This window comes from Macaca thibetana, chromosome X, assembly GCF_024542745.1.
Source record: "Macaca thibetana thibetana isolate TM-01 chromosome X, ASM2454274v1, whole genome shotgun sequence".
Classification (NCBI taxonomy): Eukaryota; Metazoa; Chordata; class Mammalia; order Primates; family Cercopithecidae; genus Macaca; species Macaca thibetana.
Window position 1 is genome coordinate 82,154,129 of NC_065598.1, and position 16,894 is coordinate 82,171,022.

Sequence of the window (16,894 nt, forward strand, 5' to 3'; positions counted from 1 at the left end):
CAAGGCTGGTTCAACATATGCAAATCAATAAACATAATCCAGCATATAAACAGAACCAAAGACAAAAACCACATGATTATCTCAATAGATGCAGAAAAGGCTTTTGACAAAATTCAACAGCCCTTCATGCTAAAAACGCTCAATAAATTCGGTATTGATGGAACGTACCTCAAAATCATAAGAGCTATTTATGACAAACCCACAGCCAATATCATACTGAATGGGCAAAAACTGGAAAAATTCCCTTTGAAAACTGGCACAAGACAGGGATGCCCTCTCTCACCACTCCTATTCAACATAGTGTTGGAAGTTCTGGCTAGGGCAATTAGGCAAGAGAAAGAAATCAAGGGTATTCAGTTAGGAAAAGAAGAAGTCAAATTGTCCCTGTTTGCAGATGACATGATTGTATATTTAGAAAACCCCATTGTCTCAGCCCAAAATCTCCTTAAGCTGACAAGCAACTTCAGCAAAGTCTCAGGATACAAAATTAATGTGCAAAAATCACAAGCATTCTTATACACCAGTAACAGACAAACAGAGAGCCAAATCAGGAATGAACTTCCATTCACAATTGCTTCAAAGAGAATCAAATACCTAGGAATCCAACTGACAAGGGATGTAAAGGACCTCTTCAAGGAGAACTACAAACCACTGCTCAGTGAAATAAAAGAGGACACAAACAAATGGAAGAACATACCATGCTCATGGATAGGAAGAATCAATATCGTGAAAATGGCCATACTGCCCAAGGTAATTTATAGATTCAATGCCATCCCCATCAAGCTACCAATGTGTTTCTTCACAGAACTGGAAAAAACTGCTTTAAAGTTCATATGGAACCAAAAAAGAGCCCGCATCGCCAAGACAATCCTAAGTCAAAAGAACAAAGCCGGAGGCATCACGCTACCTGACTTCAAACTATACTACAAGGCTACAGTAACCAAAACAGCATGGTACTGGTACCAAAACAGAGATATAGACCAATGGAACAGAACAGAGTCCTCAGAAATAATACCACACATCTACAGCCATCTGATCTTTGACAAACCTGAGAGAAACAAGAAATGGGGAAAGGATTCCCTATGTAATAAATGGTGCTGGGAAAATTGGCTAGCCATAAGTAGAAAGCTGAAACTGGATCCTTTCCTTACTCCTTATACGAAAATTAATTCAAGATGGATTAGAGACTTAAATGTTAGACCTAATACCATAAAAATCCTAGAGGAAAACCTAGGTAGTACCATTCAGGACATAGGCATGGGCAAAGACTTCATGTCTAAAACACCAAAAGCAACAGCAGCAAAAGCCAAAATTGACAAATGGGATCTAATTAAACTAAAGAGCTTCTGCACAGCAAAAGAAACTACCATCAGAGTGAACAGGCAACCTACAGAATGGGAGAAAATTTTTGCAATCTACTCATCTGACAAAGGGCTAATATCCAGAACCTACAAAGAACTCAAACACATTTACAAGAAAAAAACAAACAACCCCATCAAAAAGTGGGCAAAGGATATGAACAGACATTTCTCAAAAGAAGACATTCATACAGCCAACAGACACATGAAAAAATGCTCATCATCACTGGCCATCAGAGAAATGCAAATCAAAACCACAATGAGATACCATCTCACACCAGTTAGAATGGCGATCATTAAAAAGTCAGGAAACAACAGGTGTTGGAGAGGTTGTGGAGAAATAGGAACACTTTTACACTGTTGGTGGGATTGTAAACTAGTTCAACCATTATGGAAAACAGTATGGCGATTCCTCAAGGATCTAGAACTAGATGTACCATATGACCCAGCCATCCCATTACTGGGGATATACCCAAAGGATTATAAATTATGCTGCTATAAAGACACATGCACACGGATGTTTATTGCGGCACTATTCACAATAGCAAAGACTTGGAATCAACCCAAATGTCCATCAGTGACAGATTGGATTAAGAAAATGTGGCACATATACACCATGGAATACTATGCAGCCATCAAAAAGGATGAGTTTGTGTCCTTTGTAGGGACATGGATGCAGCTGGAAACCATCATTCTTAGCAAACTCTCACAAGAACAGAAAACCAAACACCGCATGTTCTCACTCATAGGTGGGAACTGAACAATGAGATCACTTGGACTCAGGAAGGGGAACATCACACACCGGGGCCTATCATGGGGAGGGGGGAAGGGGGAGGGATTGCATTGGGAGTTATACCTGATGTAAATGACGAGTTGATGGGTGCAGCACAGCAACATGGCACAAGTATACATATGTAACAAACCTGCACGTTATGCACATGTACCCTACAACTTAAAGTATAATAATAATAAATAAATTTAAAAAAAAAAAAAGTAACACTCAATATCATTATCACACCTAAACAAATTAAATATATTTAAATATAAAAAATAAATAAATAAATAAATAAATAAATTGGAAACCAATTATCAAAAGAAAAACTAAAGTTAAAAACGTATTTGGTTAGAAGGCATAAAGCACTCAAAACCCAACAGTAAAACAAACGATCCAATTAGAAAATAGTCAAAATACAGAAGACATTTTATCATAAAAGATACACAGATGACAAATAAGCACATGAAAAATGTTCAAGATAATTAGCCATTAAGAAAATGTGAATTAAAATAAAGAGATATCACTACACAACTATGAGAATTACCAAAAATACAAAAAAAGGTGACAACACCAAATTGTGGCAAAGATGCAGAGGAACTGGATCACTCATACACTGTTAATGGGAAATAGTATAGGAACTCTGGAAAATAGCAATTTCTTAAAAAGCTAAATATATATAATTACCACATGATCCAGCAATTGTACTCCTGGAAATTTATCCCAGAGAAATAAAAACTTATGTTCACATACACCAAAACAACTATATAAATGTTCACATAGCAATTTTATCTGTAACAGCCATAAAATACAATCACTCCAGGTACCCTTCAACAGAGGAATGCTTATACAAACTGTGATACATACGTAATATGAAATACCACTCAGCAATAAAAATAAACGAACTACTGATATATGCAACAACCTAGATAGATCTCCAGGGAATTAGGCTGAGTGAAATAGTCCAATGCCAAAAGTTTACAAACTGTCCAGTTCTATACATGAAATGACAAAATAACAGAGATGAAAAACAGATTAGTGGTCACTGGGGTTAGGAACTGAAGGCAGGGGAGTGGCAGAGGAGGGAGGTAGATACGGTTACAAAAAGGCAACATGAGAGATCCTTGGTGTTAACTGCTCAGTATCTTACAATTTTTCTACACCAAATCTAACATACACATTATAAATACATATTTTTCTGTAGCTTACTTCTCTGGAGAACGTATAGAAGGTAATAGTAGCTGCTTCTGGGAGGTGGGACAGGGGACAGAGTGGGTGGGATGCAGGCAGGAAAAGGAGGCATACTGGAACTTTTTTACTTTAGTTTGTGTCATTTGCATGTTCTGTCATGGGTGTTGGAATTTAAAAGTCAATAAAGATGTTGAAATTTAAAAATATATTTGGAAATTTAAAAAGATAACCTCTAAATAACCAACAGAGCAAAGAAGAAATCATAACAGCCATTAGAAAATACATAGAATTCATGGGAGAGAGCTAATGTGGTCCTTAAAGGAAACTATATAGTCATAAATGATTTTATTAAGCAAAAAGGCTTAAAAATAAAGAGCTAAGAATTTAATTCAAAAAGTTAGAAAAAGCACAAGATGGATTCCAAGCCAAAGAAAGGAAATAAAGATAAAAGTACATATTGAAGATAACACTGAAGGAGTCAATAAAGCTAAAGCTGGTTGTTTGAAAAGACTAATAAAACAAACAAATATCTGGCAAGAAAGATCAAGGAGAAAGAAACAGAGAAGAGGCATAAATAATATTAACAATGAAAAAATGTCCTGAGGCTGGTCCAAGTGTGGTGGTATTTACAACTAATTGATCATAATCAGTTACAGATTTATTTGCTCCTTCTCCTTTTCAACTCCCATTGCTTCAATTGACTAGCCTAAAAAATAAAAATAAAAAATGAGTGCATAGTTACAGCAATAGCACAGTATAGTAAGCAAGAAAGAGAATCATAAATGCTGCAGTTAGAAATGAGGAAAAGGCCAAAAATTGGGGCAGTAGTAGCAACAGAAAGATCAATAAGGAGCTTATCAGAGTAGTCCAATGGCAATGATGGTGGGATGAACTAAGAGGAAGAGTGGAGACAGAGAAAACAGATTTAGGTTGTTTTTGGAAGTAGAGTTGACAGGATATGCTGAAGCATGAAATATGGGTTTGAAGGAAAGACAGAATGAGATTAAAGATAATTATTAAAGACAAAAGTCAGTACTTCCTACCACAGCATACAAGGTCCTCAGAATGATTCCAGTTTAATTCTTCTAATTTCAACTCTCATGAACCCAATTCACTTACCTTACCTTCCAGTCCTACTAAAATTCTCACCATTCACCTAGCATCCCATGCTCTTTCAGTATGTTCCCTCTTTCTGAAATGCTCCAATTCCTCATTAAACCCCACATCATTCAAGACTCAGCTGAAATGTCACCTCTGTGACGCTTTCCACAAATCTCACAGGCATAATTAGTCACTCCTTTAATCTGGCTTCCTACTATTCTTATCTAATAGTAGCAGTAGTATTAGTACCTGTTGGGCATCTCAAATCAGAAAATCTGAAATCTGAAATGCTTCAAAATCTAAAACTTTTTGAGTGCCAACATGATGCTCAAAAGAAATGCTCCTTGGAGCATTTCAGATTTTCAGATTAGAGACACTCAGCTAGTAAGTATACCACAAATATTACAAATATATGTATATATAGCAAATATTACTATATATATTGCAAACATTACAAAATATATATATTACGAATACATATATTACATATATATTACAAATATTACTATATATTGCAAATATTACAAAAATTTGTATATATGATATATCTATCTCTGATATATATGATATATCTCTGATATATATATACGTACCTGAAATCTGAAACACTTCTGGCCCCAAGCATTTCAGATAAAGGCTACTCACCTGTAGCAGCAGAAGCAGCATTAAGAGCAGTAGATGCTCTTATATATCTCTCTGATATATATCAGAGAGATATATATATCATATATATGTATTTACCATGTATCATATATATTTATCATGTATATCTGATATATCTGATATATATGATGGATATATACATCTGATATCTGTATCTTATATATATCTTATATATCAGATATATATCATATCAGATGTATATATCTGATATATATCATAATATATCAATATATAGCTCTGATATATGTATCTGATCTATATATCTCTGGGTTGTGTGTGTGTATATATATATCTGAATCCCAGATACGTGTGTGTGTGTATATGTGTGTGTATGTGTGTGTGTGTGTATCTGAAATCCAAAACACTTCTGGTCCCAAGCATTTCAGAAAAGGGCTATTCACCTGTAGTGGCAGAAGCAGCATTGTTAAGAGCAGTAAATGCTAACATTACTGAGGGCTTACTATGAAGCACTGTTATAAATCCATTACATAGATTAGTTGATTTAATCCCAACAACAACCTTAGATATTAAATATTATGCCCTTTTTTATTTTGCTAACGTTGGTACCAATATTATGTCATTTTAATAAAGAAACTAAGGTACAGAAAGATTAGATAACTTGCCAAAGGTTACACACCTAGTAAGTGGAGAAACCAAGATCTGAACACAGGCATTCTGGCTTAAAAGCTCACATACAACTTCCCAATAAAGCCAAAGCATAGGAATGGTGGGAATGTGAAACAGTATAGCCACTATGCAAAACAGCATGGCACTTCCTAAAAAATGAAGAGTGGAACTACTATATGGTCCAGCAATCCCACTTTAATTTATTCAAAAAAATAGAAATCAGGATCTTGAAAAAAACATTTGCACAGCCATGTTCATAGCAGCATTATTCACAATAGCCAAGAAGTGGAAGCAGCTCAAATATCTATCAACAGATGAAGAGATAAACAAAATGTGGCATACACATACAGTGGGATATTATCCAGGCCTAGAAAGGAAGGAAATCCTGCAGTATGCAACAAAATGGATAAGCCTTGAGGACACTGTGCTAAGTGAAATAAGCCCGTCACAAAAAAGACAAATACAGTGCTGCGTAAGTACACTTATACGAATGAGGCATCCAGAGTAGTCAAAATCACAGACAGAAAGTGGAGCAGTGGTTGCTAGTGGCTGGAAGAGCAGTAGAAAATAGGGAATTATTGTTGAATGGGTACAGAGTTTCAGTTTTGCAAGATCAAAAGAGCTCTGGAGATCTGTTGCACAACAATGTGAACATACTTAATGCTACTAAACTCAATGCTTAAAAATGGTTATGATGGTAAACTTTACATGTTTAAATGACAATTTAAAAAAATTATTTTTAGAAAATCAAAGAAAGGCATGTCCACAGAACACAGATATATGGTATAATTTTATATGTAAAGCAGACATGACAGATAGAGCTGGGGAAGTAGACTGAACTTGATGAAGAGTTTTAAATGCTAAAATGAGTATTAAATGAGAAAATATTTAATCCTGGCCCAGAGCAGGAAAACATTACATAAATGTTCCTTTCCTTAAGACTTTCTCCTCTATGGGTAGAGAGATACTAAGATTTTCAAGGAGTAAAGTCGCCATATATGGAAATCTACACCCTCTTGCTTTTCTTCTCAACCTCTGATTGTTTCCTTTCAATCTCGTTTGGTGGCTTTTCTCCTTTGACCCATGCCTTAAAAGTTGCTCTTGCCCAGGTTTCTATACTTGCCTGTTATATGTTTCACTATATGTATTTTCAGGATGATTCTATTCACTTCTTTGGTTTTAACGGCCATTTATTCACAAATAATGCCCAAATCTCTTATCTCCAGCTCTAGATCTTCCACTCAGGCTCCTTATACATATACCCACATACACAAACACATACACATCCCTAGGTGAATGGATCTCTTCACCAAGGTATGTCAGTAGTACCTCAAACTCAACATCTTCAATTCTGAACACAGTATCTTCCCTTCCCCAGCTCTATCCCTAAGTCTGAACATTGTCTTGAATTCCTCACATAAGTAAATGAAATTGGCACCACCATCCACCAAATGGCTCAAACCAGAATCTTGGGTGTCATCTGTAATTCCTTCCATTCCCTCACCTACTTTATCTGATCCACCACCAAAACTTCTTGCTATAACCTCAAATCCTTCTACCTTTTATTCATTCTGATTGCCAATAGCTTATTCAGGTCATCATCCCTAAACTAGATCATTGCAAACAGCCACCTAGTGGGTCTGCCTACCCTTCTCCAACCAACTCTCTACTGTGTAGTACTAAAACACACATCTGATCACTTAATTCCCCTGCTTAAGAGCATTTAATAGCTCTTTAATGTCTATAAGATAAAGTAATTCTTTGACCTGAGCCCTACCTTTGTACCCTCAACTTTCCACCCCACCCTGTACTTAATTGTATATTCTTTGTGCCTGTCATACTCAACTATGTGTAGTTTCCCAAACTTGTCATTCTCTTTCATCTCTCAAGTCTTTGTACATGTTGCTCCATCTGTCCAAAATGTTATTCCCAGCTCCAACCCCTATTAGTACATCTCATCCGATGAAATCCTACCTGTCCTTAGAACCTTAGATAAGGTACCTACTCCTATGGGGAGCCCTCTCACTGAGTTAGTTGTCCCCATATAGCACCTTATATATACCTCCATCAAACAGCATAGCACTTGATCTATTTTACTTCCCTTACTAGATTGTGAGTCAGTGTATTTTTATTTATCTTTGCATTCTTAACCTCTAGCATAATTCCTTGCACAAAGATTCTCAATAAAAATGAATGAACAGTGATAGTGTAAAAACTTGATGACACTAAAAGTCAAGGTTACTGACTGCATACTTTTTTAGCCACAGATTACATCTCTAACAACAGCTATTTATCCAAAATGTGTGTGACATAAAGATTATACATCACCAAACTAACCATTAACAAAAAAAAATCATATACACAAATATGTATTAGTACTTATCCATCCATCAAATATCTAATGCATACCAGCAACTGTGCTAGTGCTGGAGATACAAAGATGACTAAGACCTATGATGTAAGAGTTTAAAGGGTAGTGGGGAAGACAGGGAAGTGAATGATTAAGAGTATGATAAATGTCATAGCACTCTTATACAGTGTTATAAAAACCTGAGCATAGTTGTGACACATAGCCAGTGGGGTTTGAGGAAGTGGGACTTCCCTGAGGAGGTGGTATGGAAGCTAAACATTGAAAGACAAATAGAAGTTAGCCAGGCTGAGGGGTAGAGACAGGCAATCCAGGCTGAGGGGATACCTTACGCAAATCCCAGACAAAAAGTAGGAAGATGAAGTAAAGACTACAATATGTTCAGCTACGGCAAATTTCAGCATTGCTGGTGTCGACATCTAAAGATTGAAGTGGCAAGAGATGAGGCTGGAGGTGTAAGCAAGGCCACATCATAGAGGGCACTGTATGACATACAGAAAATCTGGACTTTCTCCTATAAGCCAGTTATATCTAAACTGACCCAGACCCACTCATTTCAACCACAGCAGCTCTGCTTTCATCGTTTTGTTTCAGTTCCCTCATTAAGTCTTTTTTTAAACTTGGAAAATCACTAACATAGGCAGCAGAGAAACACTGAAGGATTTCACGCAGCAGAGTGATGTGACTGGTGGCAGTGTGATAAATAAACTAGAGAGCTGGAGATAAAGTCAGGAGGTTATGAGCTTACCCAGCCAAGAAATGACAAGGTTTGAACGAGGGAAATGACAGTGACATAAAGAAAAAGAGATATGGAGAGCTATTAAAGTTAGGGGATGTAAGTGAAATTATATTTTCAAAGTATGTATCATAGTACCTAGAAGAGCTCAATAAATGTTTTCTATTATTATCAAAATCATCTGAATAAATCTGGAGGATAAAGCAAGAAAATCAACAGAAGTTTCCAAGTGTCTTAAGTTGAGCAACTGGGTAGACGATGTTATCATTCCAAAAGACTGGGAGCAGGATGCTGTTTTTTGGGTTCTGTACATTTTGAGGTGAGAATGGGGAGGATGAATTCATGGCTTAATATTAGCCATGTTAAGGTGCCTGTGGAACATCTAGATGAAGATATCAGATGATAGGGTACATGAAACTGGGGCTCAGAACAGATTCAGATCAGGAGATATCAACAGTATGCAGACAACCATTACCCTCAGATAATGGTGCCAAAGAAGCCCCCAAATCTAAGCTTAAGGTGTGGGAGAATCAATATCGAGATGTATCTAAACTTTCAAAAGCTATCAAGTCGGAGGATGTACAAGAGAAGAAGAAAAGTTTTGTCACTTTGAAATGCCATTTTTATTATACTATAATGTCTTAAGACAACCATATTATCAAGCTTTTCTAATTGATTCACTGCTTGTCAAAGTAAGATCTAGGTTCTTATATTTTTAATCAAACTTTATTTTTGGAATATGAGTAAACTCAATTTGATTTATAAAATAGTCTTCATTCTAGGAAGACCTCATGTTCTGGAATAAGAAAACACAAAATAGGCCAGGTACGGTAGCTCTTGCCTGTAATCCCAGCATTTTGGGAAGATCTTTTGAGGTCAAGAGTTCAAGACCAGCCTAGGTAGCATAGCGAGATTCCATCTCTACAAAAAATGTTCAAAGTTAGCTGGGTGCAATGGCATGCACCTGTAGTCCTAGTTACCAGGAGGCTGAGGCAGGAGGATAACTTGAGCCCAGGAGTTTGAAGTTACAGTGAGCTATTACCATGCCACTGTACTATAGTCTGGGCAACAGAGTAAGATCCTGTGTCAAAAAAAAAAGGAAAGAAAAAGAAAAAGAAAAAAACAACACACATACCTACACACAAAGTAAATTTGAAACTAAAATTACACAAGGTAAATTTAGAAAAAGTACTTAATGTCTTTATGTCCCACATTCCCCATTTGTCAAATTGGGATAACACCACCTACCTTACTTGGCTGTGATAAGAATTAAGTTACATAACATGTATAAAGAAACTAATATGTTGACTAGCATATAGTACAAGCTCAACAAATAACAACTTTTACTATCATTCTACTTTTGAGAAATGAGAAGCAAGTATTTTATTTTTAATTTTAGGTTAAATAAATTCATCAAAAATATATATGAATTAATATTTTAAAGCATACTGTCTCAGTACCTGGGCTTCAAGGTAGCAGATTTTCCTTTTTTTTGAGATAGAGTCTTTCTCTGTCACCCAGGTTGGAGTGCAGTGGCGCAATCTCGGCTCACTGCAACCTCCACCTCCGGACCGAGTTCAATCAATTCTCCTGCCTCAGCCTCCCAAGAAGTTGGGATTATGAGCATGCACCACCATGCCCAGTTAAGGTCTGTATTTTTAGTAGAGATGGGGTTTCACCATGTTGGCCAGGTTGGTCTCAAACTCCTGACTTCTTGACCTCAAGTGATCCGCCCACCTCAGCCTCCCAAAGTGCTGGGTTACAGGCATGAGCCACCATATCTGGCCCAAGGTAGCAGATTTTCTGACATGCAAATCCATGATATGTCAAAAAGATTGAATTGAGAGATTAACACAAGCAGTCGTGCATACAATAGTGAAATAGTAAAAGCGAATTACAAAGGCAGGATGTGTATGAAAACTGAATCCAATTTAGAAATTCCATCCAGTTGTTCCCAAAACTTAGCTATTATAACAGAGGAGTTAATATGCTTTCAAAATGGATTCAGAACAGGTTAAAAGAAGATTAACTCATGCTACTTTTTAGATTCCCACATATTTACAATGAGATAACATCTGGGAAGGCACTATAAGCTATGATAAATCTAATTTTTTTTAATATTGTAGCATTCTGAAAAACATTGTAGTTAATATCTAACAGAAAATAAAAAGTATGTTTCTTCTTTCTATTCCTATTCAATGAACAATTGAAGTGCCAAGATATAATAGTCAAAAGCACTTAATAGAGAGGTGGGAGATTAGGGGTTTGTTTGGGGGGGATATAGAAATGGAGAGATTTAATCTATGCTTTATCTTAAACCCGAGTTTTCCATCAACCTCCTGTTTATCATCACATTCAAGAAAAAAGGGAAAAACATAATTGTAGATATTTTTCCTAGTTAAAACTTCCTAAGTTTAAATTTTGATGAAGTTCAAGAAAATAATACTCAAAATCAATTGGCTGATTTTTACAATCATCGAATATGAAGTCTAAAATACAACAGCATATATAGGTTGTATATACCCACACACATATGGAAGAAAAGGGGCAGGCATGAGGTTTCCAAGCCTCTTGGAGAATTACTTGTTACTTTAAACAAAATCACTCATGAGAAAAATAAAATGATGCATTTGGTTTATTCTCAAAGGAAAGATCACTATTTCACAGAATAGTAAAACTTGTATGCTATATATTTCACATATTAGTGGTTAAAATTAAACAATTCCAGTCTTTTTCCTAACTTAAGTTTATGTATGATACACACATACATGTACATAGGTACAGACATATATGTGTTTATGTAAATTTTAATCTTGTATAGAGATATTTAGGAAGTATTAAATGCTATCGTTGATAAACTTACGAATCAACATGCAGAACTCTCCGGCCACTTCTTGAACATGCAGCTGCAATGATGGATTCAGGCAAACCTATAAAAGCACACACCTGTATCATTTAGAATGTAGAAATATATATATTTCACATAAAATGTTCAATTCATGCCATTGCTATATAGAATAGTTTAACCAAAGAGACCCATCCTCGCTAGTATTCAGAATTATAAAGTTTTATATTAATTATACTGTAAGATGTTTCTTAAACATATACTACTCATACTGAAAATTTTATTATGTGGAAGAGATTCTGTTTTTTGGTTTTTTGTTTTTTTGTTTTTTTTGAGACGGAGTCTCACTCTGTCACCAGGCTGGAGTGCAGTGGCGTGATCTCGGCTCACTGAAACCTCCGACTCCCTGGTTCAAGCAATTCTCCTGCCTTAGCCTTCCGAGTAGCTGAGATTACACGCAGGTGCCGCACACCCAGCTCATTTTTTCTATTTTTAGTAGAGACGGGATTTCACCATGTTAGCCAGGATGGTCTCAGTCTCCTGATCTTGTGATCTACCCACCTCGGCCTCCCAAAGTGCTGGGATTATAGGCGTGAGCCACCGCGCCCGGCCAGAGATATTTTTAAAAAAGCAGTTCTGCTTAATTTGGCAAGAAAAAATAATTTTTAAAAGTACTTACAATATTTTTGTATGTAAATTACGATCAATGAGGAATTGTAAATACTATATAATATTCAGTTAAAAACCATGTTCACACACTAGCTCATCTGAGTCTCCCAACTGCACTGAGAGGTAACCATCTGCATATGCATTTTAGAGAAGAAAAAGAACCTGGGACACGAATATCTTAACTTTCTGCCTAATGATTAAAACAAAAAAAAAGTTCTAGAGTTGAAATTTAAACGCAGATATAACTCCGAAGCCACAATGCCTCTGAAGAGGAATGGCACACATTTTTTAGCTTAAGAAATATGTCAGCTAGTTTAGAAATTGGCTGCTTATAAGATACATTATTTTGCTTTTGACCAATATAGCAGCATGAAAACAAAACATTACTGCTTTGGAATCAAACTTAATCATACCATAAAGCTGATTATCATAAAAAGACATATATATATTATTTCTACCAGCACCAACAAAAAATTAAAAATTGCCAAAGATAATGATGTTTTATGATTTTAAAAAATCAAGTTTTCTATTTGATAGTTAATACCCTGTAAGTTCCAGACTCTTCAATAACTTTCTGTCATATGATCTACCATGTCGATAGAAGCTAGTATTTTTTATATTAGTTATAAAAATAAAGCATGCTTTAAAAGTTTAGTGCAATTCTATAGTGCTACTATGAACTCCTTCACCATGATGAAACATCCTGATCTTCTCGTGTTCTTACTTAGTGGAAAAGAAACAGCACCTGTCTTTTGGCAAGGGTTTAAACTACACACTAAGCATCAAGGATTTCAGGAAAAGGGAAAGTCATCTTCTGTATATAAAAAACAATATGCATATGGAAACAATTGATATAGTCAGTCTCTAGCTAAAAACCATATTAAACACAAACTCCAGCCTGCCTTCACAGAGGACTAGTTTTCCAGTGTTGAACATTTTGTAGGCATGTAATGCTTGGTTCAAAAAAAAAAAAAAAAAGTTCTAACAAATGTACTGAAAATAACCATTAAATATCAATCACTAAAAACAAGTCATCATAAAGTTCCAACCTTAACTTTAGATGTAATTCAAGTAAACAAAATAAGACTATCTGGAGTAGAGGGAAATAGGAGAAAGTTTTAAATAGCTAAATGTACTTTTTAAGTTAAAACCCTTATTGAAATCTTAAGACCATCTGAACTTTGTCACATTTAAAGAAATAACTCTCCTTTTTAGTGAAATGCAGTCATTATGGTACTTTAAAAGCTGATAAGCAGCTTAGTTAAAAGGATAATGGCAAAGAAATACTCAAGAAGCAGAATTAGTATTTTAAAGATTAATGCTCTTATGTGTAATAATGACAGCATTAATAACAATGCCACCAAATATTAGTATAGGGTTTTATCCTTCACACTGTATTTTCACATACATCATCTTATTTATTCATTATAATCCTAGGAGGCAGGCAGTATTATCTATGTGAAGAAATAGGTTAAGAAAGGTTAAATAACTTGCCAAATATCAAGTAATTCCGTAATTCCATATCCCCACTTCAAATTACCTTGTTAATTCACTATCTCCAACTTGGATGCAAGTTTGAAAATGAGGATTTAAGGACAATACAGCAACAAAATGAAACAGGCATGGTCTCAATCAGACAGACTTAGACTTGAATCTTGGTTTTGCTACTTACCTAGCTGCACAACCTCAGATAAGTCACTTGACTTCTCTGAGCCTTTGTTTCTTCATCTATCAATGAGAATATCGTGATCTACCACATAGGATTCAGTTCTGTTTTTAGCAAGGGTACTTGCCCTATGAACACTATCTACTCTTATTATCCTTCAGAACGATATTTCAGAAGCATTATATTTCCATCTAACACTACCCCAAACATACACCTATTTTGACCAGATGCCAACTCCAATGGTGAACGATAATAAAATTACTCGCCTCCATTTGGTACAAAATAACTGTTACTTGGGGTAGGCAGTTATGCATGTGGTTATTTCCATGGCTGTGATCAACAATGTCAGAAGTCAAATCTCTGCTATTAAAGCAAAGCCAAGAATGGATTTCAATACTGAACATGATCTGAGTCCAAATTACATAAAGCCAAAATGACTATCATTTGTGTTTTTCCTTAATACTTCCATCCAAACATTCCCATAAGTTTGTGAAATTCATAAGCTGTTCTAATGTTAAATGGCAAGGGCCTATTATCTTCATGCTTAGAATGACTAAAATAGCAAACCAATAATACAGTTAACAATGTCTTCTTGGCCAAGATTTCATATTTCTTCTCACCCATTCAATAAACAGAATTTCCAGGAGACAGGAGGCATGTAGTAGGTTCTTTATAGATATTTGCTGAAGAAAATACAAAAAAAAGAAAATGGGGGAAGGGGACAGGAAGGGAGAGTGAGAACAAACTGTGCTAGGTAGTGAGAAGTTGCCATACATTTTTTTTGCAAGATAATCCCTACCTGTTAGAGCTCAGAGTCTATATAACAAGAATTTAAAGAGATTAAAAAATAGTAAGTTTATTTAAAACTGTCATAGAAACACAATGGAAAGAAACACTCCCTCTGTAGAGGGAGTCATGGAAAGCTCCAAAGAACAGGAGAAATTAGCTGGGTCTTTAAGGGTCTCTAACAACCCTAACTGAGGAGTGCAGAAGACGGAAAAAGGAAAGTGGAAAGGAGCATTCCTGGTAAAGTTAAAGGAAGGGAGAACCAAAAAGTGATGCTTTAAAAAAAAGTGTTTGGATTGGCCTACTTCGCTTAGCATAAAGTTTTCAAGGGTTATCCATGTTGCAGCATGGATCAGTACTTCATTACTTTTCTTTTATAACCAAGTAATATTCCCTTATATGGATATACCACGGTTCTCTATCCATTCTTCTCTCGACGGACATTCAGGTTGTTTTCACATCTTACCCATTGTGAACATTGTTGCAACAAACATGAAGGCAGTCACAGAAGGACAAATGTTGCATGATTCCACCTATATGAGGTATTTAAAATAGGCAAATTTACAGAATAAAAAAGTGAAATGGTGGTTGCCATAGGTTTGGGGGAGAGGGAAATGGGGAGTCGCTAATCAACTAGCATGAAGTATCAGTTATGAAAGAAGAATAATTTCTAAAGAACTGCTCTACGACATTGTACCTGTAGTTAACAACACTGTACTGTACACTTAAAAAAATTTGTTAAGAGCACAGATCTCATGTCAAGTCTTCTTATCAACATAAAACAAAATTTTAAAAAATTTCCAAGAGGTTGAAGCCAAATTATAGTATCTGAACTTGAACCTCTAAGGAATAGGGAGTCTTGAAAGGCCTTTAGCCAGATCATGCTCAAATCAGGGTTTCAAAACATAAAAATAAAAAATGTAGTCAAAGCAAGGAGATAAACTTGTATAAAACTGGAGCTTTATGCTTCATGGTTTTTAAAAATTATTTAGGGCTGGACACGGTGGCTCACACCTGTAATCCCAGCACTTTGGGAGGATGAGGCGGGCAGATTACTTGAGGTCGGGAGTTTGAGACCAGCCTGACCAACATGGAGAAACCCCGTCTCTACTAAAAATGCAAAATTAGCCAAGCGTGGTGGTGCATGCCTATAATCCCAACTACTCGGGAGGCTGAGGCAGGAGAATGGATTGAACCTGGAAGGCGAAGGTTGCAGTGAGCCAAGATCATGCCATTGCACTCCAGCCTGGGCAACAAGAGAAAAACTCTGTCTCAAAAAAATATATATATATTATTTAGGAAAAGTTAACATACTTAAAACTTTTTGGTCTTAAAAAAGTGAACAACTACTCAAGTTCACACAATTTGTGAGGCATTTACATGAAACATGTATGTGCTTATTTTGAACTATACAGTCTCTCCCACGAGGAAAAGCCAGACATGAGTTAGATACAGATAACCTAGATTAGGGTCAAATCACACAGCATTCCACTGGAAACACTCTGTAAAATGTGTGAGCACAAATATACAAGTACAATGTTTTTCACTGTAAGATGGAGTTAATAATACATCTCATATGGGTGCAGGGAGGAACAGGTACAAAATGATATTAAACACTATACACAGTGGCTCTTGGCATGTCACTGACATTCAATAAATGTTGCTTCTCTTCCCTCCTCTTCCTTCCCCTTCAATAAGATTAGCTATTTGAAGGAAAAAAGCTATCACTTGCTTACTATCTACTTAAGTTATCTTCAAAGATCTAGCAACTTAAAATCATTTTTTAAAAAGTCCAATAACCTTTTCCTCATGTAAATTAAAGAGGTTCATCAAACATTTAATATCATTTAAACATTTCACATCATTAAATATAACTATTACATTCATTAGAGAGGCTGTACCAAACAACTTCTCTGCCACAGTATTAAAAGCAAGCGTGTATAATTCTGATGCAAGACAACAATTTTGGCAAGTCATTTTTATTAAACACAGGTAAATATTAGGTATTAAATTAGCATTTCATTAACAGTTGTAGTGGGGGAAACCGAGGTTTCCTCCATCATGCCTTTTACAGTTGCGGTTCCATTACAAAGGTGGCAGCTAGAAAAAAAA

The 16,894-nt window shown here is 35.8% G+C and overlaps 1 protein-coding gene across 3 annotated transcripts in view; it reads right to left on the reverse strand.

Annotated features, from left to right (window-relative positions):
- Window positions 1–16,894, reverse strand: part of CHM (CHM Rab escort protein) — a 190,924-nt gene that overhangs the window by 158,391 nt on the left and 15,639 nt on the right. For all 3 annotated transcript variants that reach the window (XM_050776351.1, XM_050776352.1, XM_050776353.1), the window contains exon 2: window positions 11,680–11,746. In XM_050776351.1, the coding sequence (XP_050632308.1) occupies window positions 11,680–11,746 (67 nt within the window). The remainder of the gene's footprint in view (window positions 1–11,679; window positions 11,747–16,894) is intronic.